The sequence below is a fragment of the Rutidosis leptorrhynchoides genome, chromosome 2, assembly GCF_046630445.1.
Source record: "Rutidosis leptorrhynchoides isolate AG116_Rl617_1_P2 chromosome 2, CSIRO_AGI_Rlap_v1, whole genome shotgun sequence".
Taxonomy (NCBI): Eukaryota; Viridiplantae; Streptophyta; class Magnoliopsida; order Asterales; family Asteraceae; genus Rutidosis; species Rutidosis leptorrhynchoides.
In genome coordinates, this window is record NC_092334.1 from 8,472,695 (window position 1) to 8,499,031 (window position 26,337).

A 26,337-nucleotide genomic window follows, 5' to 3' on the forward strand; every position below is an offset into this window, starting at 1 on the left:
AGGATTTGCAAAGAAGGTGTGCATCTTTGAAAATTGTAGGCCAATAGAATCCAGCATCGTAAACTTTTCTTGCTGTTAGTTGAGGCCCATAATGCCCTCCTGTTGGTCCTGTGTGACAATGGTTTAAGATTTTACTAGCTTCATCTCCGAATACACATCGGCGTATTATTCCATCGGGACAACTTTTAAACAAATGTGGATCTTCCCAGAAATAGTGTTTTATATCACTAAAGAATTTATTTCATTTTTGGTACGACAACCCTTTTTTAAAGAATCCACATACTAAGTAGTTTGCATAATCTGCAAACCATGGAATTTCACTATAATCTATCTTCAATAGATATTCATCAGGAAAGTTGTCTTGTATGGCCGATTCATTTAGAACTTTTAATTCAGGATTTTCAAGACGAGAAAGATGATCAGCGGCGAGATTTTCTGCTCCCTTTTTATCTCGGAGTTCAATATCGAACTCTTGTAAGAGTAAGATCCAACGGATTAATCGTGGTTTGGCATCTTGTTTCGAAAATAGGTATCTAAGAGCAGAATGGTCGGTATAGACCACCGTTTTAGCTAGAACGAGATATGAACGAAATTTGTCAAAAGCAAAGACAATAGCAAGGAGTTCTTTTTCAGTAGTTGTGTAATTTTTTTGTGCTCCTTGTAACGTCTTACTAGCATAATATATAGGTTGAAATCGTTTTTCAATCCTTTGTCCTAAAACGGCTCCCATTGCAAAATCACTTGCATCGCACATTAGTTCGAATGGTAGATTCCAATTTGGAGTTATCATGATCGGTGCATTAGTGAGTTTTTCTTTAAGTATATTAAAAGATTTGATGCATTCATCTGAAAAGATGAATGGAGCATCCTTTTCTAGGAGTTTATTCATAGGAGTGGCAATTTTAGAAAAATCTTTTATGAAACGTCGGTAAAAACCGGCATGCCCTAGAAAACTCCTAACTCCTCTAACATTGGTGGGATGTGAAAGTTTAGCAATTACATCTACTTTAGCTCTATCTACTTCAATTCCTTCCTTTGAGATTTTATGACCAAGAACGATGCCTTCTTTAACCATGAAATGGCATTTCTCCTAATTAAGTACTATATTTGATTGTTCGCATCTAATAAGCATTCGTTCAAGATTAACTAGACATGATTCAAAAGTATCACCGAAGACTGAAAAGTCATCCATGAAAACTTCCATGCATTCTTCTATCATGCCGTGAAAGATCGCCATCATGCACCTTTGAAAGGTTGCAGGGACGTTGCAAAGTCCAAATGGCATGCATTTGTAAGCAAAAGTACCATAAGGGCACGTGAATATGGTTTTCTCTTGGTCCTCGGGTGCTATTGGAATTTGAAAATATCCGGAAAAACCGTCAAGAAAATAATAGTAACTATTTCCGGCTAATCTTTCCAACATTTGATCAATAAAAGGTAAGGGAAAGTGATCTTTTCTGGTGGCATCATTTAATTTTCTATAATCAATACAAACACGCCATCCTGTTACAGTCATAGTAGGAATAAGCTCATTTTTCTCATTTGTAATGACAGTCATGCCACCCTTCTTAGGTACGCATTGAACTGGGCTTACCCATGGACTATCAGAGATTGGATTAATTAAACCTGCATCTAGCAGTTTAATAATTTCTTTCTTAACAACATCTTGCATATTAGGATTTAGTCTTCGTTGGCGTTGCACATACGTTTTATGACCTTCTTCCATAAGGATTTTATGTGTGCAATACGAAGGACTTATTCCTTTAATGTCATGAATCTTCCATGCAATGGCTGGTTTATGAGCTTTTAGCACAGAAATGAGTTGAGATTTTTCATTTTCAGTAAGAGAAGACGATATTATTACAGGTAATTCAGATTCACCATGTAAATAAGCATATTCTAAATGGTTTGGAAGTGGCTTTAACTCTAATGTCGGTGGTTCTTCTATCGATGATTTATATCGATATCTGTCTTCTTCTTTTAGCATTTGAATTTCTTCTGTTGTTGGTTCATATCCATTAGCCATAAGTGTAGCTAACATTTCAGTTTCATCAATTGGTTCAGTTCCTTCTCCTAAAGAACATTCTCCTGTTCCTTGTAATTCGGAAAATTCTTCTAACAATTCTGCATGTGATTCTATAGTTTGAATATAATAACATGTATCATCTGCAGATTGCGGTTGTTGCATGGCTCTATCAACTGAAAAAGGTAACACTCTCGTCCTCTATACTTAGGGTCAGTTTCTTACCAAACACGTCTATTATTGCTTTAGCCGTGTTTAAGAATGGTCTTCCTAATATGAGAGGAACTCGAGAATCTTCTTCCATGTCCAGAATAACAAAATCTACTGGAAATACTAAAGTACCAACTTTAACTAGCATGTTCTCCATTATCCCTCTAGGATATTTTACTGATCGATCGGCTAGTTGTATGCTTATTCTTGTTGGTTTCAATTCTCCAAGGTCTAGTTTAGTGTATAGTGAATACGGCATTAGATTTATACTAACACCTAAGTCTGCCAATGCTTCTATTGAACTTAGACTTCCCAGAAAACATGGAATTGTGAAACTTCCTGAATCAGATAATTTTTCTGGTATCTTATTCAACAGCACTGCAGAACAATTAGCATTCATAGTAACGGCCGAGAGTTCTTCCATTTTCTTTCTATTCGAGATTAGATCTTTCAGAAATTTAGCATATCTAGGCATTCCTGAAATTACATCAATGAAAGGAAGATTTACATTTATCTGTTTAAACATATCCAAGAATTTGGATTGCTCAGCTTCAAGTCTCTCTTTTCTCATTTTACTCGGGTAAGGAAGTGGTGGTTGGTATGGTTTAACATAAGGTTTAGCCTTAACTGTGTTATCTTCATTAACCTTTTCAACTACCAGTTCTTTTTCCTTATCTTGTTCCGATTGTGGTTCTTGTGAAGTAGGAATAGCTTCATCAGAAATTACAAGTATTTTAGGTGGTTTAAGTGTAATACCACTTCTTGTGGTAATGGCTTTAGCTGTTTCATTTCGGGGGTTAGCATTTGTATCACTAGGTAGATTTCCCGATTTTCTTTCACCTATCAACCTTGCTAGGTTACTTACTTTTTGTTCCAAATTTTGAATAGAAGCTTGTTGATTTCTAAATGCTTGAGCATTTTGTTCATTCGTTTGTTTCTGAGATGTGAAAAATTGAGTTTGAGAATCAACTAGCTTCGACATCATATCTTCTAAATTTGGCTTTTTATCATCGGTTTGTGGTGATTTGTTTTGAAAAATAGGTCTTTGCTGATTGTAAGTATTATTGGATACTTGTTGATTGCTAGGACCTTGTTGGTTGTTGTATGGAACATTTCGGTTCTGATTTTGATTGTAGATCGGTCTTGGCGGTTGATAATTATTCTGATAATTATTTCCAGGCCTTTGGTTTATGTATGAAACATTCTCTCTTTGTTCCATCATTAGCTCAATACTGAGACAATCTTTTGTCAAATGTGATCCTCCACACTGCTCACAACTAATTCGTATTGAGTGGATATCTTTAGTCATCTTTTCCATTCGTCTCTCGACAGCATCTATCTTTGCAGAAATGGAATCTAAGTCATGGCTAGAATCTGCTCTAGCTGCTTTAGATGATCTAACGATATCTTTTTCTTGGTGCCACTCATGTGAGTGGGAAGCAGTGTTATCAATAATTTTGTAAGTATCAGTTGCTGTTTTCTTCATAATGGAACCACCAGCTGCTATATCGATGTCTTTTCGTGTAGTGATGTCGTATCTTTGGTAGAATATTTGTACTATTTGATAAGTGTCTAAACCATGTTGCGGACATCCTCTTAATAACTTTTCAAATCTTGTCCAAGCCTCATATAGATTTTCATTTGGCTTCTGTGTGAACGTAACAATTTCTCCTTGAAGTCTCACGGCTTTAGATGCCAGAAAGAATTGTTTGAGAAAATTTTCAACTAAAACGTCCCATGTATCAATCGCCCCTTCAGGTAACGATTCCAACCAATCTTTGGCTTCTCCCTTTAAAGTCCAGGGAAATAACATGAGATATATCTGTTCATCTTCCACTTCTCTTATTTTAAATAGAGTGCAGATCCTATTAAAGGTACGAAGATGTTCATTTGGATCTTCCTTCGGCGCACCACTAAATTGGCATTGATTTGTTACCATGTGTAGGATTTGTCCTTTGATTTCATAATCTGGCGCATTAATGTCTGGTTGAGTAATTGCGTGACCTTGGCCAGAGCGTTTAGCTCTCATTCGGTCTTCCATACTTAGAGGTTCCAGATTTTCCATAATTGAATTTGTTGAATCTGAATCACCAGAGGATTCTGATTTAATGGTTGGTTCCTCAACAATCTCTGTTTGAATGATTGGTGGTTCCGGAGGAAAGATTAGTGGTTCAGGATCTATGAATCGTCCCTGAATATTCTCCGGATTCTCAATTGTGAGGTCGGGTTCAAAAAATGGATTATCGAAAATTTGAATTTGAGTACTTTGTCGACTGGATGACGATTCTAAAGAAAGATCAACGGCGACAATATTTGCTAGATGTCCAGATCTGGTTACAGGTGGTGAACGTACAAAAGGTGGTGAACGTTTTGCTCGGTGCATTCACTGAATATCCTATTAGTTATAAAAATAAGAAAAATTATATAAGTTATCAAATTAATAGACTTTTCTGATTTTGTCCACGTTTTGAATAGCCAAAAGATGCAGCAGAGGGGCAGGATTCGTTTGGTCTCAATATAATTGAGTACTGTTTGGCTCCAATAACCCGGTCCACGTACAAATCCAACTATTACTACGAACCAGAAAATTTTGATGTCTATCAATTTAACCACTTAAAATAATTTTTCGTTTAAATTTAAGGAAATTTTAGAGAAGAAATAGAAAATTCTATGTCCTAAAACTAGAGCGTCGAGAAATAAGAAAGAAAAAGAGTGCGTCGAAAAACTTCGAAAAATAATAGGCGTCGAAAAATAAAAATAAGAAAGTAGCGCGTCGTAACTTAAAATGCACTAAAAACTAAGAATTAAAAGTTGCATCTAAAAATATTAAAGCTTAAAAGAAATATTATATCCCAAATGGAAATAACTTAAAAAAGTACTAAAATTTAAAAAGGCGTCGCAAAATTCTAATGCACCTAAATCTTAGTCTAAAGAAAAAGCACTTAAGGAATTTTACGGCAAAGACTAAAAATCTAGAAATAAAAATAACTATGGCAAAAACTATATCTTAGAATTAAATACGAGCGAAAAATACAAATATTACGCTAAAATGAATAAAAAGAAACAAAATATAAAAATAAACTTAAAGTTGTAAAAAGTACAATTTTTATAAAAAATATTATTTTTATATTATTTATTTTATAAAACTATTAATTTTATAATTTAATTAAACTAATTAAACTTAAAATAATACAAATTAAATAATAAAACTAAAACTTAAATAATAAAATAAGTAAAACCTAATTAGGGTTTTAAATTAATTATAATTAATAATAATACTCCGTAATTATTGCAGTTTTAGGGTTAACTGTGACGTGTCAGACACTCTCATGCGATCGCATGAGAATTTGCCTTCAGGCTCATGCGATCGCATGAGCTAAGGTTACGGGCCAGGTTACGGGCTGCTACAGTACCGGGCCTCGAATAATTTTTTTTTTTCTGATTTAGATATTTATATAATATATTTATATAAATTAAATAAAACTTATATTTTTACAAAATAAAAATAAAGAAACTTTATAAAACTTATATATTTAACAAACTCTTAAAAATACTTAAATTTTGTTTTTCTTTTTATATTTTTGAATATATTAAGACGTATTTTTACAAAAACGTAGTTTTATAAAAGTAAAAAAAAAATCTTTTTTTTTCTATAGCGTTGCGCTTCCGGCGTTTAAGCAGAATTGTCCCCGGCAGCGGCGCCAAAAATACTTGATGTGTGCGAGGTGTACTAGGAAATAGTATTATTTTTATAACGAAATACTATCAAATAAGATACAATTTTACACAAGATATTTATTTATAGAATGGATATACCTAAACCTTGCTACAACACTTATAGGCAGTGTACCTAATCGTACAGTAGTGTAGTTTTTAGTTAGTCCGGTTCGTTCCACAGGGATACACTTAAACAAGCTTAACGCTATATTAGTTTTAACTTATAAAAATACAAATATATATATAAGTAATATTATTATTATAAAAGGGGGTTTTTACCGTTTAATGACCGGTTTGTCGATTTTAAAACTTTAGTCGCAGTTAAAACCTAATGTAAAATATTAAAAATAAATACAACTTAATTTTAAACGTAAAGTAAATAACGATAATGAAATTGCGATAAATAAAAGTGCGATAAAATAAAATTGCAATAATTAAAAAGTACGATAATTAAAAGTGCAATTAAATACAATGACAATAAATAAAAGTGCAATAATTAGAAGTGCAATTAAATATGAAAATAAAGGAATTATGCTTATTTAAACTTCCGTAATCATGATGTTTGACGTGTTGATTTTTAATTTATTCCCATGGATTAATTGTACTTTGTCCTGGATTATTTAATATGTCCGTCTAATTTTTGTCCATAACAGTCCATCAGTCATAAATATAAAGTGCGAGTGTCCTCATCAAATTTTCCTTATATCCGAAGTCAAATATTCCAACTAATTGGGGACTTAAACTGTAACAAGGTTTTAATAATTTGTTTAATAATTACACCAGGTTATCGACTGCGTGTAACCCAAGGTTTTAATACTTTATTATCAATTATGCCAAGTGTCCTTGTACATAATTTCACCCCTGTTTTAATAAGTCTATTAACTATTAATCCATTCCCGTGTCCGGTTAAATGAACGATTATTCGTACATATAAATATCCCGCCCATCGTGTCTGATCGAGTGTATATAGTTATTTCTAGGTACGTCCAATTATAAATCTTTATATTAAAATTAACAATCTATCATTTAGTTAAACAAATATAAAGCTCATTAATAGCCCATAGTCTAATTTCCACAAGTGTCGTTCTTTTGTCCAAACCCCAATTATGGTACAAAGCCTAATTACCCAATTTTAATATTTTTAGCCCAACATCATGATTACTTCGGTATTAAATAAGCATAATAATAACTTAGCTACGAGACATTAAATTAAAAAGGTTGAACATAACTTACAATGATTAAAAATAGCGTAGCGTTACACAGACAGAATTTCGACTTACACCCTTACAACATTCGCTAACATACCCTTATTATTAGAATTAAAATTAAAATTAAAATTAAAATTAAAATTATAATATATATATATATATATATATATATATATATATATATATATATATATGTTTACGTATGAAGGAAGAAGAAAAAAGATGTGTTTATTTTGGCCAAAACGCGTTGAATTTATAGGACCTGGGCTGGATTTCAGAGCCATGCGATCGCATGGCTTTTGTGCCTCCAGGCCATGCGATCGCATGGCCAGCTGGGAGAAGTCACATATCTTTGTTTTCTTTCTTGCCGACGTTTATAAATAATAATATAATATATAAATAATTATAAGAATTATTTAAATATTTTATTTTATTTATGTGCATAGTTAACTTGTAATTTTTAGTCTGTTATAGTTAACTTGTAATTTTTAGTCCGTTGAGTCGAGCGTTGAGAGTTGACTTTGGTCCCGATTCCGGATTTTCGAACGTCCTTGCGTACAATTTAATATCTTGTATTTTGCGCTTCGCTTCTTGTACTCTTATAATTTTGAGACGCTTCTAATCAATAATTGGAACCTCTTTGATTGTATTTTGTACTTTTGAGCTTTTTGGTCGTTTGCGTCTTCAATTCGTCGAATCTGTCTTTTGTCTTCACCTTTTATTATTTAAACGAATATCACTTGTAAATAGAACAATTACAACTAAAAGCTTGTCTTTCTTGAGGGATAATGCTATGAAATATGTTCGTCTTTAGCATTATCAGTTATAATAAGGTTAGTCTGACTGAAAAGTCAAAGTTGACTTGATGGAGCTGTGACAAAACTGGCTACTTTGAATAGGAGTCGCAAAGTTATTTTTGCTAATAAATGCCAAAGAATTTGACACGGATACGTTGTTTAAACTTTTACTTTGGTTTCAAGAGTTTTTCGGGTACATAACTGTGGGTAACATGTGGTTGGATCATCTCGATTCCTCATCATTCGAAGTGTCTTCAGAAATTTTTGAAGGGTTTGAACACAGATTGTAAACGTTAACATACATTTGATGTTCTAACACAGTTTTGAAGTCAAAATATAGCTTGTGAAAGATGTAAGGATCTAAGAGTGATGATTTTGGTCATATCTCAAGTTGAATTTTGAGATTTCAAAATCAGAATATGTAATTAAATTTTGAATGAGTATGGTTGTTTTGATTTCTATAAAAGAATGTATATTGTTGTGAAAGTAGGGAGTATAATGGATGATTTGCTGAATCAGATTCGAAGAATGTAACATATTAATTGTGAATTTATATATCTCTCGGGTATTACCTACCCGTTAAAAAAATCACAATTAATATTTTGTACAAAAGAATTTTATTACAGTCTTTATGAAAATATATATATGTATATTTTCTTCAGATGTAACATAGATTTAATGAGTTAATGTTAAATTAAACTCATTTGATTTACGGTTGAAACTAGAATTGAATAATCCCTAAAGGTTTTAAAAAGTACATAACTTTTACGCAGTATTTCTTTAATGACATTGAAATTATGAATCAATACTTCGTTATTTGTTGATGTATGATGTTCGGTTCGTGGAATTCTTGTGAATTTCGCAAAGTACGAATGATGTTATCTGAAAAGTTTCGGGTACATCGATGATGAAAGTGTAAAATCAAATATATACTTGATTTATTATGAATTGGAATTTGTTGAATTGCGACAGAGATTGTAGTTAACGCTGGTTAAGTTGTGGCCGAAGGACGTACATTATTGTATATTTGTAATATGAATTAACCGATTAGTTAAGATTCACACACAATAGCTTAGCACGGAAAGATTTATTTCAATATATATATATATATATATATATATATATATATATAATATACATATAATTTCTTCAGAGGGAATGAGTTAATCCTTCATAACTCGTTGATACAATATACAAGTTATTGATTCGTAATGATGTCCACAGTGATTCTTGAACTGACGGAGTTTGTGATGTTATCGGTGTTGTTGATTCGGATGTTGACTGTACTGACGATGCTGGTAACGCTGATGGTACTGTTGATGTTGGTAAAGCAAGTTTAGCTTGTTAATCACACACCATTTTTGTCAGGGTTTCTACTCTTATTTCTATCATTTTGGTTCGCTTAACTAATTTATGGTTAGGGCTAGATTAGATAATCTCTAAGACTTTAGAGATTACATAATCTCTGCGGAATGTTTCTCCAATGAAGTTATGAATTAATACTTTGTCAGTTATTGTTGTTGGTACTCCTTGGTATCTATGGTGCGTATGACGTTGATGCTCGTGGGACAGATTGTGAAGTTGAGGTTTATGACGCGGTTGTGGTTGGAGGTGGTAATGGTACTGTTGGCGTTGATGATGGTGGTACTGGTTATGCTGCTGATGCTGCTGCTGGTGTTTGTAATCTCTGCACCATATTCTCCAAAGCTTCTACCTGAGCACGAAGCTCGTGGACTTCTTCTATTACACCGGGGTGATTGTCGGTTCGGACGAGTGGATAAATAAAATCTAAAATTTGATGTAATATATAATCGCGACGAGCTACTCTGGAAATGAGTGAGAAAATGGTGTTTCGGACAGGTTCTCCGGTAAGTGCTTCAGGTTCTTCGTCAAGAGGGCAATGTAGTGGATAGAAGGGATCACCTTCTTCTTGTCTCCAATGATTGAGGAGGCTACGAACCCATCCCCAATTCATCCAGAATAGGTGATGACTGATTGGTTGATCTATTCTGGTCACACTGCTTTCAGAGCTTGAATGGGGTTCCATTTCAGAATCTGAGTGACTTGAACTGATGACGAATTCCATTTCGTACGATTGGATAAAGGATATTTTTTTTTATTTTTTTTATTTTTGATATGAAATGATTTTGGCTAACGGATGGTATTCTAATTACATAGAATATATATATATATATATATATATATATATATATATATATATATATATATATATATATATATATATATATATATATATATATATATATATATATATATAGATCAAAAGATTTCGTAGATTACGGAGGACTTTGCGGGATATGTCAGGCAAAGTTTAAAGTAACAGATACGATAAGCTATGATTTAGCAGATATGCTATGATATGAATTTTTGTCTATACACTATTCATGCAATCAATGCAGCAAGACGTGTCTTAAACTAAAAATGATAAGCAGGTAATTTCCAGAGGATGATAAGTAGTTAATTTTCGACACAAAATGATAAGCAAAACTTTTGACATGCAGACACGGTCGAAGTCCAGACTCACTAATGCATCCTATCGACTTATCAGTTAGACACACTAATGCAGACCTGGTTCGCTAAGACCACCGCTCTGATACCAACTGAAAGGACCCGTTCATATACATTATAAATGATTCACAATAGTTGATTACATTGCGAGGTATTTGACCTCTATATGATACATTTTACAAACATTGCATTCGTTTTTAAAAGACAAACTTTCTTTACATCGAAAATTGACAGGCATGCATACCATTTCATAATATCCACTATCCAACGATAAATTGATTTAATAATAATCTTTGATGAACTCAATGACTCGAATGCAACGTTCTTCGAAATATGCTATGAAAAACTCCAAGTAATATCTTTAAAATGAGCAAATGCACAGCGGAAGATTTCTTTAACACCTGAGAATAAACATGCTTTAAAGTGTTAACCAAAAGGTTGGTGAGTTCATTAGTTTATCATAATCATATATTTCCATCATTTTAATAGACCACGAGAATTTCATTTCCAGTTTTCATAAATATACGTCCCATGCATAGAGACAAAAATAATCATTCATATGGTGAACACCTGGTAACCGACATTAACTAGATACATATAAGAATATCCCCTATCATTCTGGGATCCTCCTTCTGACATGATATAAATTTCAAAGTACTAAAGCATCCGGTACTTTGGATGGGGTTTGTTAGGCCCAATAGATCTATCTTTAGGATTCGCGTCAATTAGGGTGTCTGTTCCCTAATTCTTAGATTACCAGACTTTAATAAAAAGGGGAAAATTCGATTTTGATAATTCAACCATAGAATGTAGTTTCAATTACTTGTGTCTATTTCGTCAAACATTTATAAAAGCGCATGTATTCTCAGTCCCAAAAATATTAAGGGTAAAAAGGCAAATGAAACTCACCATACTGTATTTCGTAGTAAAAATACATATAACGTCATTGAACAAGTGCAAGGTTGGCCTCGGATTCACGAACCTAAATTAATTATATATATTTATGTGTTGGTCAATATTTGTCTAACAAATTAAGTCAAGTCATAGTGTACCACAATCCTAATGCTCGAGACTAATATGCAAAAGTCAACAAAAATAAATTTGACTCAAAATAATTTCCAAAAATCTATATATGATTAATATATAGTTTAAATACAGTCGTTTTATATTTTAAAATATTTTTAAAAGATTTATTAGAGTAAAATAATATAATTTATTTATTAATAAATAAAATTTTATATTAAATTTATATAATAAAATATACTTTTATATATATTAAGTAATAAAATTTATAGGGTTCATTTAATATCATAAAGATAATATGATAGGTATTATTAAAGTAAGTTATTACACGTAGTAAAATATGTTTGTATCACATATTTATTTGATAAAATAATATCTATAATGATAGTAAGTAAAAGTTGTATTATTTTGTAATAATAATTATTATTATAAAAATATCAATATTTATAATTACTAAGATGACATTATGATAAAACGATAATTCTAATTATGATAATTTTAATATTTACGATAATTTTTAATATTATCTTTAAAATAATAATTCTATTTAAAATAATAATAATAATGATATTTTATAGTAACAATGACATTTCTATTAAAATGATAATTTTTGTTAAAATGATAGTTTTAATACTAACGATACTTTTAATAATAATAGTAATGATAAAAATAATAAGAACGATAATTTTATCTAAATCAATATCTTATAATATTTTAATTTCATCATGATACTCTTACTCATTATTTCCTAATCATTTCGTTTAATAGCTTTTAATCGTCTTTTATATCGTGTTCATAATAATGATAATAATAGTAATCAAAATAATTAGGTGTTACAAATATTTGTTTTAATTACACTAATATTAATAATGATAGTTACTATAACATTAATAACGATAATACTAATAATTATGCTTTTCAAAAAAAAAAATACTAATAATTATCTTAATGATAATATAGTAATAATAATAATAACAATAACAATAACCATTTTTAAATAATGATATATATATATATATTAATAATGATAATAATAATAATAATAATAATAATAATACTAATAATAATAATAATAATAATAATAATAATAATAATAATATTTGGATAATAATAATAATACTAATTATAACTTTAACGATAATAACGATAGTAATAATAAAAAAAATAACAATTTTTAATGATAAATCCCTTTTATTGATAAAGATAATAATAACGATAATAATAAGATAAAACTAGAACGACGATAAAAACGACTATAATAATAATCATTTTTAATAAAAATATCGAAAATTCAATTGATTATAACTTCTAATCCGTTCATCGAAACCATCCGATATCTAAAGAAAAAGTTCTTAATTTTTCGCTAGCTTTCCAAGGACATGCATATCTTATACCTTATCTCAACCACAAGTGTAACTAATTCAAGATTCAACCTAACCTGTCTAAGGGCAATATCAAAAGTACAAGCATGCATAATCCTAAATACTCGAGCACTAGTCAGGGATACACTATTAGTATGTAAAAGTTAAATTATGAGTACTCACGTATCAATATTGAGATTCAATATTGCAGGAAAGGTACGTAGACGCAACGGAAATGATAAACACTATATTGACCTCACGAGCATACCCATGAACCATACTCAATCACCTCCATAGCTATAACCCATAATTTCCTTAATCCTATCCTACTCGAAAAACAATTTCGAAATCACTCGGACAGCACTCCGTCGTAATATTTTATGTATACTAATAATATCTTGAAATAATACGGAGTAAATATATATATGTAAATCGATTGAGAGAGTTTAGAGAAAAATATTTTCAAGTTTCTATGAAATAATGAAACCTATTGAATTCTATTTATAAAAGATTTTTGAATTATTAAAGTGAATTATTAAAGTATGAATTATTAAAATGAATTATTAAAGTATGAATTATTAAAGTGAATTATTAAAGTATGAATTATTAAAGTGAATTATTAAAGTATGAATTATTAAAGTGAATTATTAAAGTTAAAGTAAAGTAAAAATAAAGTAAAGGTAAAGTTTAAGTATATTAAAAGTATAAAACTATGTACGTATAATACGCGTATAAATATATATAATATTAATTTAAATCGTTATATATATTTAATAAAATAAAATATAAATATCGTTATATTTATCATACTAGTTAAGTAATGAGTTGTCAAAAGTGGTTCTAGATATTTATAAAAGTTATATACGTTTTAATAATAAAGTTCTTTTTAAACTGAAAACATTTTTGTACGTTTGAAATTAAATAGATCAATCGAGTCTTTATGAGATTCAATCTTCCACTATCCTTTGTATAGTTCTCAATGATTGACAATTTGTTCTTATTTATAAATCACTTTACCATTTTCCGAATATTGTTAAAATGGAAAGATTTCTCAAATCAACGTGGGCCTTTCAACAGAGACTTGTAATCATAATTCAATATATCTGATAATTCAATCATTTGATCTTATCTTCTAATTCTATTGATAAATATTTTGAAACAGATACAATCATATAAAGTATTTAATCTAATATTTTATTTACGTTTCAAGTTATAATATATATACACATATACATATATAATCATATTCGTTTAATGGTTCGTGAATCGTTGGAACTTGGTCGAGGTTGAATGAATGTATAAACATAGTTTAAAATTCTTGAAATTTAACTTAACAAATATTGCTTATCGTGTCGGAAACATATAAAGATTAAAGTTTAAATTTGGTTGGAAATTTCCGGGTTGTCACATAAACCATACTTTGATATATATGTACATATTTGTTATAGGTTAGTGAATCGACCAGTGGCCAAGTCTTATTTTCCGACGAAGAAAAAATCTGTGAAAGTGAGTTATAGTCCCACTTTTAAAATCTATTATTTTTGGGATGAGAATACATGCAGTTTTATAATTGTTTTACAAAATAGATACAAGTGATCAAAATTACATTCTATGTTGAATTATCGAACCGAATATGCCCCTTTTTAGCTTGGTAGCCTAAGAATTGGTGTTTATTAAAATTGTCACCAATTGACGCGAATCCTAAAGATAGAACTATTTGGACCAACAAGCCTCATCCGAGTTACGGATGCTTTAGTACTTCGATTTATCATGTTCGATGAGAGTCCCGGAATGATGGGGGTATTCTATATGCATCCTGTTAAGGTCGGTTACCAGGTGTTCATCATATGAATGATTTTTATGCAGATTGCATGTTGTTTATGAGAAATGGAAATATGAAATCTTGTGATCTATTATTACGATTTGATAAATATATAGGTTAAACCTATAACTCACCAACATTTTGTTGACGTTTAAAGCATGTTTATTCTCAGGTGATTATTAAGAGCTTCCGCTGTTGCATGCTAATTTATGGACAAGAGTTGGAGTCAGCATGCTTGTATTATATTGTTTAAAAACTGCATTCGAAGACTTAAATTGATGTGTAATATTATTGTAAACCATTATGTAATAATCGTGTGAAAACGCTATATTTTAGATTATCATTATTTGATAATCGTCGTAATATTTTTAAACCTTTATCGATAAAATAAAGATTATGGTTTGTTTTAAAATCGAATGTAGTCTTTGAAAAACGTCTCATATAAGGTCAAAACCTCGCAACGAAATCAATTAATATGGAACGTTTATAAATCGATATGAACGGGACATTTCAGGATGGTCGTTGTATTCGATTTTGGCATGACATATGGTTGGAAACGAACCTCTTTCGCACCGTTTTAAAAGAATATTTCACTTGGATTCAACCCCGAATGCGTTCATCTCGGATAAATGGGTCGATGGTAATTGGCTTTTTACTTGGGTTAGAGATTATTTAGGTGGAAGAAATGTGGTCCTTATTAATAGTCTTTTCGGGATTATTGGTAAACCTATTTTGTATGATCGCCCGGATTCTTGAACAAGCTCGTTGAATAATGATGGTTGTTATACAGTTAAAAAAGCTAGAGAGCTTTTAGATCGCATGCTTCTTCCGACCTCGCAAGTTAATACTCTTTGGTACGTGTTTTTACCTAGAAAAGTTAATATTTTCTTATGGCGTTTTCATTTATATTCTCTTCCTGTTCGTTGGAACCTATCCGCGAAGCGAATTGATGTTTCTTCTATTGTTTGTCCGTCTTGTAATAATGGGGTGAAGTGTAGAGATCATTTGTTTTTCGAGTGTGATGTGGCTCGGGGTCTATGGCATAAAATTCGTATCTGGCTTGATTGTGATATGCCTCAATTCTTATCTTGGGATTCCTTTTTGGCATGGTTAGAAGGTATTCGTTTACGTCCATTGTCTAAAGATCGGATCATTGCAGTTATGGTGACGTCTTTGTGGGCTTTATGGCGGTTCAGGAACGATGTTGTTTTCTTAGATTCTTTTTGTAACAAAAGTAGTTTCTTTGATTTCATTAAATTAATTACTTTTCGTTGGATTAAACATAGAGGTCATTTAGTTTCAAACTGGAACTCATGACTTTCTATGCCTTTGTAATTTTTCCTTAGCTCCTTGCTAGGGTTCGTTTTTAATTTATATAATTATTCTTTGGCCGTTAAAAAAAAAAACGTGGTATGCACGCAATAAAAAGTTTCTAACATTAAGAGTAAGATAAATGTGGCCTTCATAAGTTGAGTGAAAGAAACAAGTAATGGAGGTTATATATCATGAGTGTTTTTAATGTATATATTAACAAATCTCGATTATCATATGAGTAAAGCAAATATTTTTAGTTGTTAATTTGTTATAGTAAGAGTTTTGATTTTGTATTTGGTTCCTTATCGTTAATGTTTTGTTTCATTACAGGCTTTTATAAGTGTTTTTTCTCCGATTAGTAACGATATTGTTCTCATAAGTTTTCCTTTTTCTGGTCCGTTTTTATCATTTTACTATTTTTCAACAGCTCCAACTACTTTGCTAAACACCTAAATATATTCAAAAAGTTATAGCTACAAGCTACTAGATAAAAGCTACCAGCTAAAACTACCAACTAGTTCTACCAAACATACCCTAAACCAATTTTATTTCCAGATTTGATAAAACTAGTTGTTAACTGCTAGCGTTTAGCTTTTAACTGGTAGCTGATAGCTGGTAGCTGTTAACTTTTTTGATATATTTTGGTGTTTGGAAAAGTAACCAAATCAGTTAAATAAAGAGTAAATTGACAAAAAGCTAAGAGTTAAAAACTAAACGTTAGTTTTGGTAGCTTTAGTTTTAAACTTTTTCTCTGTAACAAAAAGTTTTGAGCTCCTTTAACCATACGTAGTTTTTTATTTATTTATTAAATATGAGTTTTTTTTTTCCTCATAAAAGTTAAAAGTTCCTAAAAGCTCTCAAAAGCTAGCCCCCAAACACAACAAAACAATTGCATTTTGGTCGACTTTTCTTGAAAGTTTAAATGTAACATTTTCGGATGATATATGTAGTACAAAAAAAATAATATATATATATTTTTATTTTCTTCTGTGTAAATAATTGTCTAGAAAAAGTGCATTTCTTTTCGGGCTTTTTTTTTTCTAGACAACATGTCATCTAGAAAGGATACAATTTATTTTTTATTACGTAGTATTTTTCCCTCATGAAAAGAATTTTGGCTTCAAAAAGTATAGTTTTTCCCCAGCACCCTTCTCGAACGAAATTTTTTTCCACTGGTCAGCTCTTGACCAAAAAATTCAATGTGGGTCCCATCCAGTGTTGTAAATCTCCCGAGATCTCCCCGAGATCTCCTCCGAGATCTCGTTTTTAGAAGGCAACCGAGACGAGATGTTTATCTCCCGAGATTTCTAGATCAACGGGGTCAAACTTAGTCAAAATCATGATTTCTCGGATTTTCTTGCTAATTTTTAAGATTTTCTTGTAAAATTCCTAAATTCTAAGATTTTCTCGCTCATTTTTCGAATATTTTTGTAAATTCTCGTAAAAACGTATATAAATATACATATATTTATGTTTTTATGTATATTTTTATTAAAATAACTATAAAGTCAACTAAAGTCAATGTCCGAGATGTCCCCGAGATTATTTCGAGATGCCGAGATCTCCCTAAAAAATTCCAAACGAGATCTCCCCGAGATCCGAATTCTCCAACCTTGATCCCACCATTGTCCGAAAAAGATACCAAGTTTCGTCCCGAAAAATATTCACGCACGTGTTGGTTGAATAAGCATATCTACAACAACATTTTTTTTAATTCTTTTTTTATAAAAAACAACTACAACACATTTGTTTGGGTTTTAATTAAAGTGTACTTTTAAACATGGGCTTTTGTAATAATTTTTTTTATTTTTTTAAAAAACTTAAACATATTTGTTTGGGTTCATAATTTAAGTGGGCTTTCAAACATGAACTTTTAGTTGATAACATATAACATACATTATACATTATTATACATTATATAATGCAAAATGAATGAATATCGTCTTGATTTTATTAATGTGCATAAATGAGTTATACATAATAATTATTATTTACTTATATTTACCAATTATTATTTTGTGCTAACAATTTAAACAACTCAATTATACGGATTTTTTGGTTAAATTATGAAGTATAGTATTATGCACATTTGATAGGTTTAACTAAGGGTGCGTTTGATAAAACTGAATGATTTAGTGCTGAATGCTTCAGAATTTGAATGGTTCAGAGCCTCTGAATAAAGTTTGCTCTGAATGAAAATAAGCTGTTTGATAATCATTTAGAATGAACGATATGAACTTGGTAAAACTACCTTATTAACGTGTTACATTAATAAAAAAATTAATATACTTGTTAGTTAAGTGATCAGGATATGATTTCAAATATTACAGAAAATTTAGGCTCTTAATGGTTAAGAGAGTGTTTCTGCTCTGAATGGTTCAGAGCTTAATTCTGAACCATTCAGCACCATATGTCATTCAGAGGTCAGAAACAAACGCACTGAATGCTGAAGGGTTCAGCATTCAGTGCTGAACCATTCCATTAACAGGTAAACAAACGCACCCTAAATTTTTTATATTTTTTTCTTTTTTTGTTAAACACATTATCAGATATTTTAACATAAAACATATAGTTTTGTATAACGATAATCATCCTGCCAGCAAGCCTAGCTATTTATTGATTATGTTAGCCATGTTTCTTGTTGTTTGGGCCTAGCCCATTGTATATTGCTAGAGTATATGCCTTTATATGGCACAAATTATTGCACGCTCCTGTCATCACAAAATAATACATAATCTCACTTTAACATTCTTTACATACGAAAACCATATGATATAATCGTTATTGGTCGTAAGATGTGCATTTGTAACATTGTTGGTTGCATTGTATGTAAATAATGTGCCTTTAAAAATATAATGTGTTTGTTGATATTCTAGTTTTGATATTCGAACATAAGCATAAATTATATCAATGATTTTCATATAATGTGAGAGAAAGAAACGTCATGATTTCTAATTTTTTTATTGTTAATTTACTCGCTATAAAGCTCACATACACCTAGTGTGACTAAATCCATCAGTTTATGTGAGCTACATATTGAACACAATCATAATCAATATTGTGCAAACTATAAACTACACTAACATGTAATTGACTTAGGGATCAAGTGGTAGCGTTGGTAATCCTTTGAAGGTTAATTGTTTAGGTAAGGCTTGCGAGAAGACTAGTATTTTGTTCTAGAATAATCATCAAAAGAATAAAGATGTTGTTCAAGGCGATGAGACTAAGAAGAAGATGACCAAAGACAAGAAAAAGGCGGTCGAGGACGGGGATTTTCATACCGAGTTTTATTACGGTTCGGTGAAGCGTGGTCTATTACCTCCTTCGTCAGCTAAGCTCGTTGCCAGCATGTCGTTGAACATATTATCTTATTCCTTTAATTCCCTGTCTGGTAAAGAGATTCACCACGAAAATGTTACCGTCAAGTGGGTTAAAATCAGGTCCTAAGAGCTACAAAGCTCCCTCTGTGACCAAGTAACTTGATTCGTTTTGTGTTTTATACTTTTAGTAGTTCTTAGTTTGTTGCTTGTCTTTGGTTGTTTGGTTCCATGACGGGCTAGGTTTTCTTTTGTATCACTCATGGTTAAGCTCGGTAGTAGATAGTGGTATCTCGATGTTAGAAGTAGTTTTGTTTTTCAATCTCTAGGCTAATCAAAGTCTGTTGAGTGTTGTTTTGGTTCCTTTAATCTTTCAATGAAAGGACTTTCGTTATAAAGTTTTAGTTATTTTCTTTCTAAAAACATGTAGTAATTGAAACCAAAACAATTAAAGCAACTAAAATAGCTATTTCATAAGGCCCAGACTTAAAAGATCAATCAAAAAGCAAATCACAACATATGCATGATGACTTGAAGCTTGTGAAAATATGAAAGAAATTTTAAGATCCTATTACCACTTAAAAACCCGAAGCTTAACATAAAATAATCATATTTTCATCTGACTCGACTGGATTCGAACTCCCGCCTACATTAGCATTTAGCAACCTGATTTCAGAAATGTAAATATATTTCGGGTCAAAAGAACCCGAAAAATATTTACGCTGTCCCCACTCTCCCAGCTCACATCTACCTCATCATCCATCTGTTCCAGATCTAGGTTTTATTTCACCTTTACACATTTCTATACAATTCAATCAAATTTAGGGTTTCAAATTCTCTAATTCCTTACCACCATTCAATTCTTCACCATTTTTCAGATTATTTCAATTCAATTTCATCCTTCTAGGGTTTTGCAATCAATTTTCACTTCCCTTACATCCTTCAATACCTCTACATACACATACGTATATACACTAAACAGTACAATGAAATCGTCGCAAGCGTCGTCATATAGAGATCGAACACATGAGTTTTCAAGCATAGCTGATCGGCTCAACAAATCATTACCGACGTCGAATGCGGTGGCGCAAGTTAACAGTACCGGCGATATTGGTGGTACTAGTTCTGCCGGTGCTGGTGGATCGAGATCAACGGTTGCGTTTCAATCGGAGTTCAATAAGAGAGCTTCAAAAATCGGGTATGGTATTCACCATACATCACAGAAGCTAGCTAAGCTTGCAAAATGTGAGTTACTTAAAATACTTGACATTAATAATGTCTTATGATAATTATTCTCAATGCATCGTTTAGGATTACATTGTATATATTGCAACCATATTGTATTATTCATTACAAAATGCTACTAGGGATCTAAGCTTGCACATAACTCTGGTACTTGAAATGCTAAACTGATGAGCTATTATGTTTTTTCCCTCTCATTACATCTTATGAATAGACCTTTTATAGATACAGATTTGTTTATGCTTATAGGACTTATTACCAAAGTTTAATAAAGAGATCATAAGTTATATTGAAATTGTTAGCTTGGAGGGCAAATTACTGACATTATTTCACTTGTGACCTAACAGTGGCAAAGAGGACATCCGTATTCGATGATCCAACCACGGAGATCCAAGAACTGACGGCGGTCATCAAGCAGGACATTACTGCTCTTAATTCAGCTGTGGTGGATTTGCAGCTTGTTTGTAATTCTCAAAACCAAAGTGAAAATGTTTCGAGTGACACAACCACACATTCGACTACAGTGGTTGACAATTTGAAGAACCGTTTGATGAGCACCACCAAGGAGTTCAAGGAAGTTCTTACCATGAGGACTGAGGTATGTAGTTATTGCATTATATATCTATATGTCTATGAAATCCATTGTTATCCTAACTAGTGGTGACGAAAGACTAGACCCTATTGGCGCTAAATTGAAACCTGAGAGTTGAGGATAGTGGAACCAGGAAGCTCGATTCAAACTGGCTTGATAGTTGTTCGGTTTTTGTTTAATTAGCTTCTGTTGTTAACCAAGCCGTATAACTGAATAAGCACTCGGGGTTTTATAGTTTGAAATTAATAAATTTAAAACGAAATTGTGTGAAGTTTGCAAAAGTTATAGAAAAATTTTGTTGGTTCAATCCAAACAGGGGACTATCTTTGAAATTATTCAGAACTAAAAACAGGCTTTAGAACCGATAATTTGACTTAACATATCAGTACCTATACGGACCCTTTTATGTGTGCCTCAATTTTTTTTTTCTCGTTGCATTCACTGTCTTATGTTAAACCTTTTGGTCTATTTAACTACAGAATTTGAAGGTTCACGAAAACAGAAGGCAGTTATTCTCTGCAACAACTTCAAAAGAAACTGCTAATCCATTTGTCCGTCAGCGTCCCTTAGCTAATAAATCAACTGTCAGTGCATCAAATTCTCCTCCTCCCTGGGCTAATGATGCTTCTAGTTCTTCTCCATTCCAAAGGTAAGAGTAAAGATATATGTAGCAGTATTTGTTGTAGTTATATATCATGAACTTCTCTGTATGGTGTTAACGTCATGGCCTCAAACAGATAACCAAAGGTGGCAAAATGGACGAGTAAGGTTGAGTAACATGTCTGGTTGGGTCACATTGACCCACCAACAGCGATCTGCTTAACAAAATCCATTTTATTGTTGTTAATTGTACATACTACGTATTAAATAAGATTACGAAAAGTATGCATATGTTGTTTCTTTATTAAGCGGATAAGGTATTCATAAACAGTTTGCTTACACTTGGGTTACTTCAACCCCATTTCAACGTTAACTGCTAATAAATATTTGGCCCAACTGGCCTGTTGAGATGAGGCATAATTCAGATCAACCCATTTCAACTAAATGAATCAAATAGACCGCTTAACTAGAAACCAATTTGTTCTTTCTTTGAGATCATTGGATGTCCCTTTTTAAAACATTTAGTTTCCCTCATTATGTTGTTGACATGTTTTTACTTTTCAGGAAGCATGCAGATTCTGAATCTCAGCCATTGATACAACAACAAAATCAGCAGCAGCAGCAACAGATGGTTCCATTACAAGATAGTTATATGCAAAGCAGAGCTGAAGCACTTCACAGCGTCGAGTCAACTATTCATGAGTTAGGCAGCATATTTACTCAATTGGCTACCATGGTTTCTCAGCAGGGGGAGCTTGCAATTAGGTCAGTTTAATACTATCTCTTTCCTTTATTACAAGATATCAATTTTTTTAATTACATGAAATGCAATCTCTTTCCTTTATTACAAGATATCAATTTTTTTAATTACATGAAATGCAAATTTAAGGGAAGGTGAAATATCATATCAGTACCTTTTAAAAGGGGTTATATGCAAAGGGTGGCAACCAATTTTGTTTCAGTTTCTTTAACATGGTCACCGATGTTTGAAATCATGAAGAAAAGAGTTAAACTTTACAAAAAAGAGGTGATCAAAAAAATTTGAATATCTAATTTGGTTACAGAACTTTGAAAATCACCAACAGAAGAGAAGAGTTCAACTTTCAGTCAATGTTTTTTTTAATGATCACTTTCTGATTTTATACAAGTATATACAAATGTTACTCAAGCCGCAGCTTATAATTTTCATATCTGACCATTTACCATCCTCATCCGCCCACCCATTATGCCACATATGCCTTTGTTAGCTACTGATATCCTCCTCCTGTTCATTAAAAAAACTTGTTTACGACTTCAGAGAACTTTTTGAAAAGTCAGTTTTTTTCACCCTACTGTGTAGTTTGTTTCGATTATCTTCATTTGGAAGAGCTACAAATCTACAATAGAATCCACATATCTTATCTTATAATAGTAAAATGTCTGTCAGAAAACAAAGCCATATGATAAAATTATAGGAATATGTAGATGCCATATTTGTTTTTTTTTTTATTTTCTTGCTATAATTATTTTGGCGAATATTATTATGAATCCTAACACAAGTGAAATGGATATGTGGTTTTTTGGTGGTTGACAGGATCGATGAAAACATGGAAGATACACTGGCAAATGTAGAAGGTGCCCAGGGACAACTAATGAGGTACCTCAACGGTATATCATCCAACCGGTGGCTAATGATTAAAATATTCTTTGTATTGATTGCATTCCTCATGATTTTTCTCTTCTTTGTCGCGTAAAAGATATTTTGTGTGTATTAAAATTGTCAAAGTTCATATAAAGTATAAGTTTGAGCCTTTTTCTTGAGAACGTTTTGTTTGTTTCGTTGTAAATACGGATCCCATTTGTAAGGAAACTTATGTGAGAGACCTGAAAATATCGAGTTACTGAGTTTTGTACTCTGTCAAATGCATGTTTATTTCTACTATAAAGTATAAGTTTGAGCCTTTTTCTTGAGAACGTTTTGTTTGTTTCGTTGTAAATACGGATCCCATTTGTAAGGAAACTTATGTGAGAGACCTGAAAATATCGAGTTACTGAGTTTTGTACTCTGTCAAATGCATGTTTATTTCTACTATAATTTTGACTGGATGGACCTCATGCCGTTTGTGATTGAGGTACAAATTATGTGAATTTGCTTACAAGTTACAGTTTTAGCTATTCTTGAATGTAGGGATGAGATCGGTACGGATACTGTACCGAACCATCCCGAAACTGAAAGTATTAAACCCGAAATTGCCCAAAATCAAGAACCGAATACCAAATTGAACTTTTACCTGTATGAGTATTTTTGGTAAAGTACCGAATGGAACCGAAAATTTTACCTCCGCTACCAATTAGAAGGATATTGACACCTGTAATTTAACTTGTTCTTCATGCTAACGTTCGTAATATTGTTTTAATACCGTGTATATTTTGTGAGACTCTTTGAAGTTGCCATCACAAAATGGCTACTTTTTAGTTTGTCCTGTTATAGCTTATAGCTCCAGCCATAAATTTGGTTGACTCCACACTGTAAAATTGGTTGATTTCATCACAACTAAGAGGATAGATGCAAGCAGGAAGCATTAGTAATTAGCTTGGTCACCAAATAAATCTAAAACCTCGACAGCAAGACAACCATCTCCGAATGGAAATTTTCTAGTACCTAGTAAAGAAAACAAATCTTATACATAATCTAAAAGAGCAAGACAATAAAGATTAAAGCCTGTTGCCGCACTCTTCAAACCTCAAACCAAACAAGCTCATGCTATGCCAACAAACAAAAAACTAAATCCATACGCTTCCAATGTAACCACTGGAACACATTTGATCGACCCGTATATTTTTTAGTGAACGAGTGTTGAGGTAAGGTTGTCAATATACAAATAAGAAGAGAATTATTACATAATCAATGTAATCAAACTCTGAAATTGAAAGTTGTTATTGTATTTAAGGGCCACTTCTTTGGCAACTAAGTTTTTAGCTAGATGATTAGCTTTTAATATAGATGATTAGGTAAAAGAGGTTTTGTTATACTAAGTATAAATAATATAGGACAAATTTTATAAAAAGGTAATCTATTTATTCCGTATTCTTATTTATGGTAATCTATTTCATTCTGCTAAAAGAAAAGGATTCATTTTTCAAAATTTAATCAAAAAGAGAGGGTCTTTACTTTTTTCAGTTACAGTTAAGTGTATCATATATTAAACATGAGAGAGTACTTTTATCTTTTTATCGAATGCCTTCATTTTTTCTTTCTTTCACCAACATTTTTGAAAATGTGGTAACTTATCCTAGATTTAGAAACTAACAAATCAAATAAAAAAACATTTACACAAAAACAATTACATTCTATATTCATAAACTATATTCATCTCAGTTGTACACAAACATTTACATTCGTATCAACATTCATATAACCCAAAATGGGTTTTACTTTTTTGGGTTTGCAATTGTCACACTTTCAGATTTCATAGTTCATCCTCAACCTTGTATTCTTCATGTTCCTCACAAAAAATTTGGGGGGTTTTTAAGTTAGTGAACTAAAACATTTTTTGATACTAGATACTTGTTTCTAACCATAAACCTAATCTTCTTCACCATTCAGATCTGATTTACAAACTACAAAAATCACCACAGATCTTGAGTTTTTCATAACTAACTAAAAGTTAACAAAAATCAACCGTTTTGTTCATCAATTAAATTTAATGATGACATGTTGTTTCAGGTTAATTCGATGATTATTGAGCAGTATGTGATTGATTTGTGATCCTTTTTCATGAAGAAATCATGACCTAAAAACAACTATATGATGACTTTGTATTTTGGATCTAAAAGTAGTCGACGATATCTAATGTTTAATCAAGTTATTGATGCCGAATCTTATCAAAACATGCTCGATGATAGTGTGGAAATTTGTCAAAATCGGGCTCTACTTTTAGTTTGGAAGAATTTTGATTTGGTAGTTCAATAAAAAGAAGAACTCATTCATTGGTTTATTCGTGTGGTTGAAAGAAAGAAGAAATGAAGGAGAACCATAAAAGAGGAAAATATCCTCACGTGTTTAGTACATGATATAATTTAACTTAAATAAAAAGTTAACAAAGTAAAGATATTACCTTTTTATGAATTTTGTATTTAATAGATAGAAGATAGAAGATAGAAGATAGAAGATGAGAGGTGATTCTCACACACCACTTTTTGATTATGTACACCTAATTACCTATTATACCTTTAATTGTAGTTAGAATAATAATAATAATAATAATATAAGTTCAAATCACTAGATTAATCTACGGTATAATTGTGGGTTTATGAGACAAAAATGTATATAGATTAAATAGTGGTGTGTGAGAATCACATCCATAAAAGATACTCCGTCCGTCCCATATTAATAGTCCGCAGACAATAAACACGCAATTTAAAAAAATGTCATAAAAGTACTGTACTTTCTGTTTACTTTTCAGTTTTACACTTACATATTTTCTTTATCATTTAATTATATCCACATACATTAAGGACATAATAGAACTTAAACTTCATATTTTTTTTTATTTATAAAAGTGAACTATTAATTTCGGATAAATAATGACTATCTATATGG

At 31.4% G+C, this 26,337-nt stretch overlaps 1 protein-coding gene and 1 non-coding gene across 2 annotated transcripts; both read left to right on the plus strand.

The window, feature by feature from the left end:
• The first annotated feature begins 3,807 nt into the window (after positions 1-3,807).
• Positions 3,808-3,914, plus strand: LOC139895338 (small nucleolar RNA R71). The gene has a single exon (XR_011775794.1). It is a non-coding gene; the product is annotated as a small nucleolar RNA R71 (small nucleolar RNA).
• Positions 3,915-20,078: 16,164 nt separating this feature from the next.
• On the plus strand, positions 20,079-23,673 carry LOC139890526 (syntaxin-32-like). The gene is made up of 5 exons (XM_071873404.1): positions 20,079-20,566; positions 20,911-21,161; positions 21,635-21,804; positions 22,320-22,520; positions 23,329-23,673. Exons 1-5 carry the CDS (start codon positions 20,308-20,310, stop codon positions 23,486-23,488), a joined length of 1,041 nt encoding a protein of 346 aa, XP_071729505.1. The 5' UTR covers positions 20,079-20,307; the 3' UTR covers positions 23,489-23,673.
• The last annotated feature ends 2,664 nt before the right edge of the window (positions 23,674-26,337 follow it).

Coding starts and splice junctions, on each gene's coding strand:
- LOC139890526 (XM_071873404.1), top strand. CDS start 20,308: ATGAAATCGTCGCAAGCGTCGTCATATAGAGATCGAACACATGAGTTT. Junction 20,567..20,910: donor GCTAGCTAAGCTTGCAAAAT/GTGAGTTACTTA, acceptor GTGACCTAACAG/TGGCAAAGAGGACATCCGTA. Junction 21,162..21,634: donor TTCTTACCATGAGGACTGAG/GTATGTAGTTAT, acceptor ATTTAACTACAG/AATTTGAAGGTTCACGAAAA.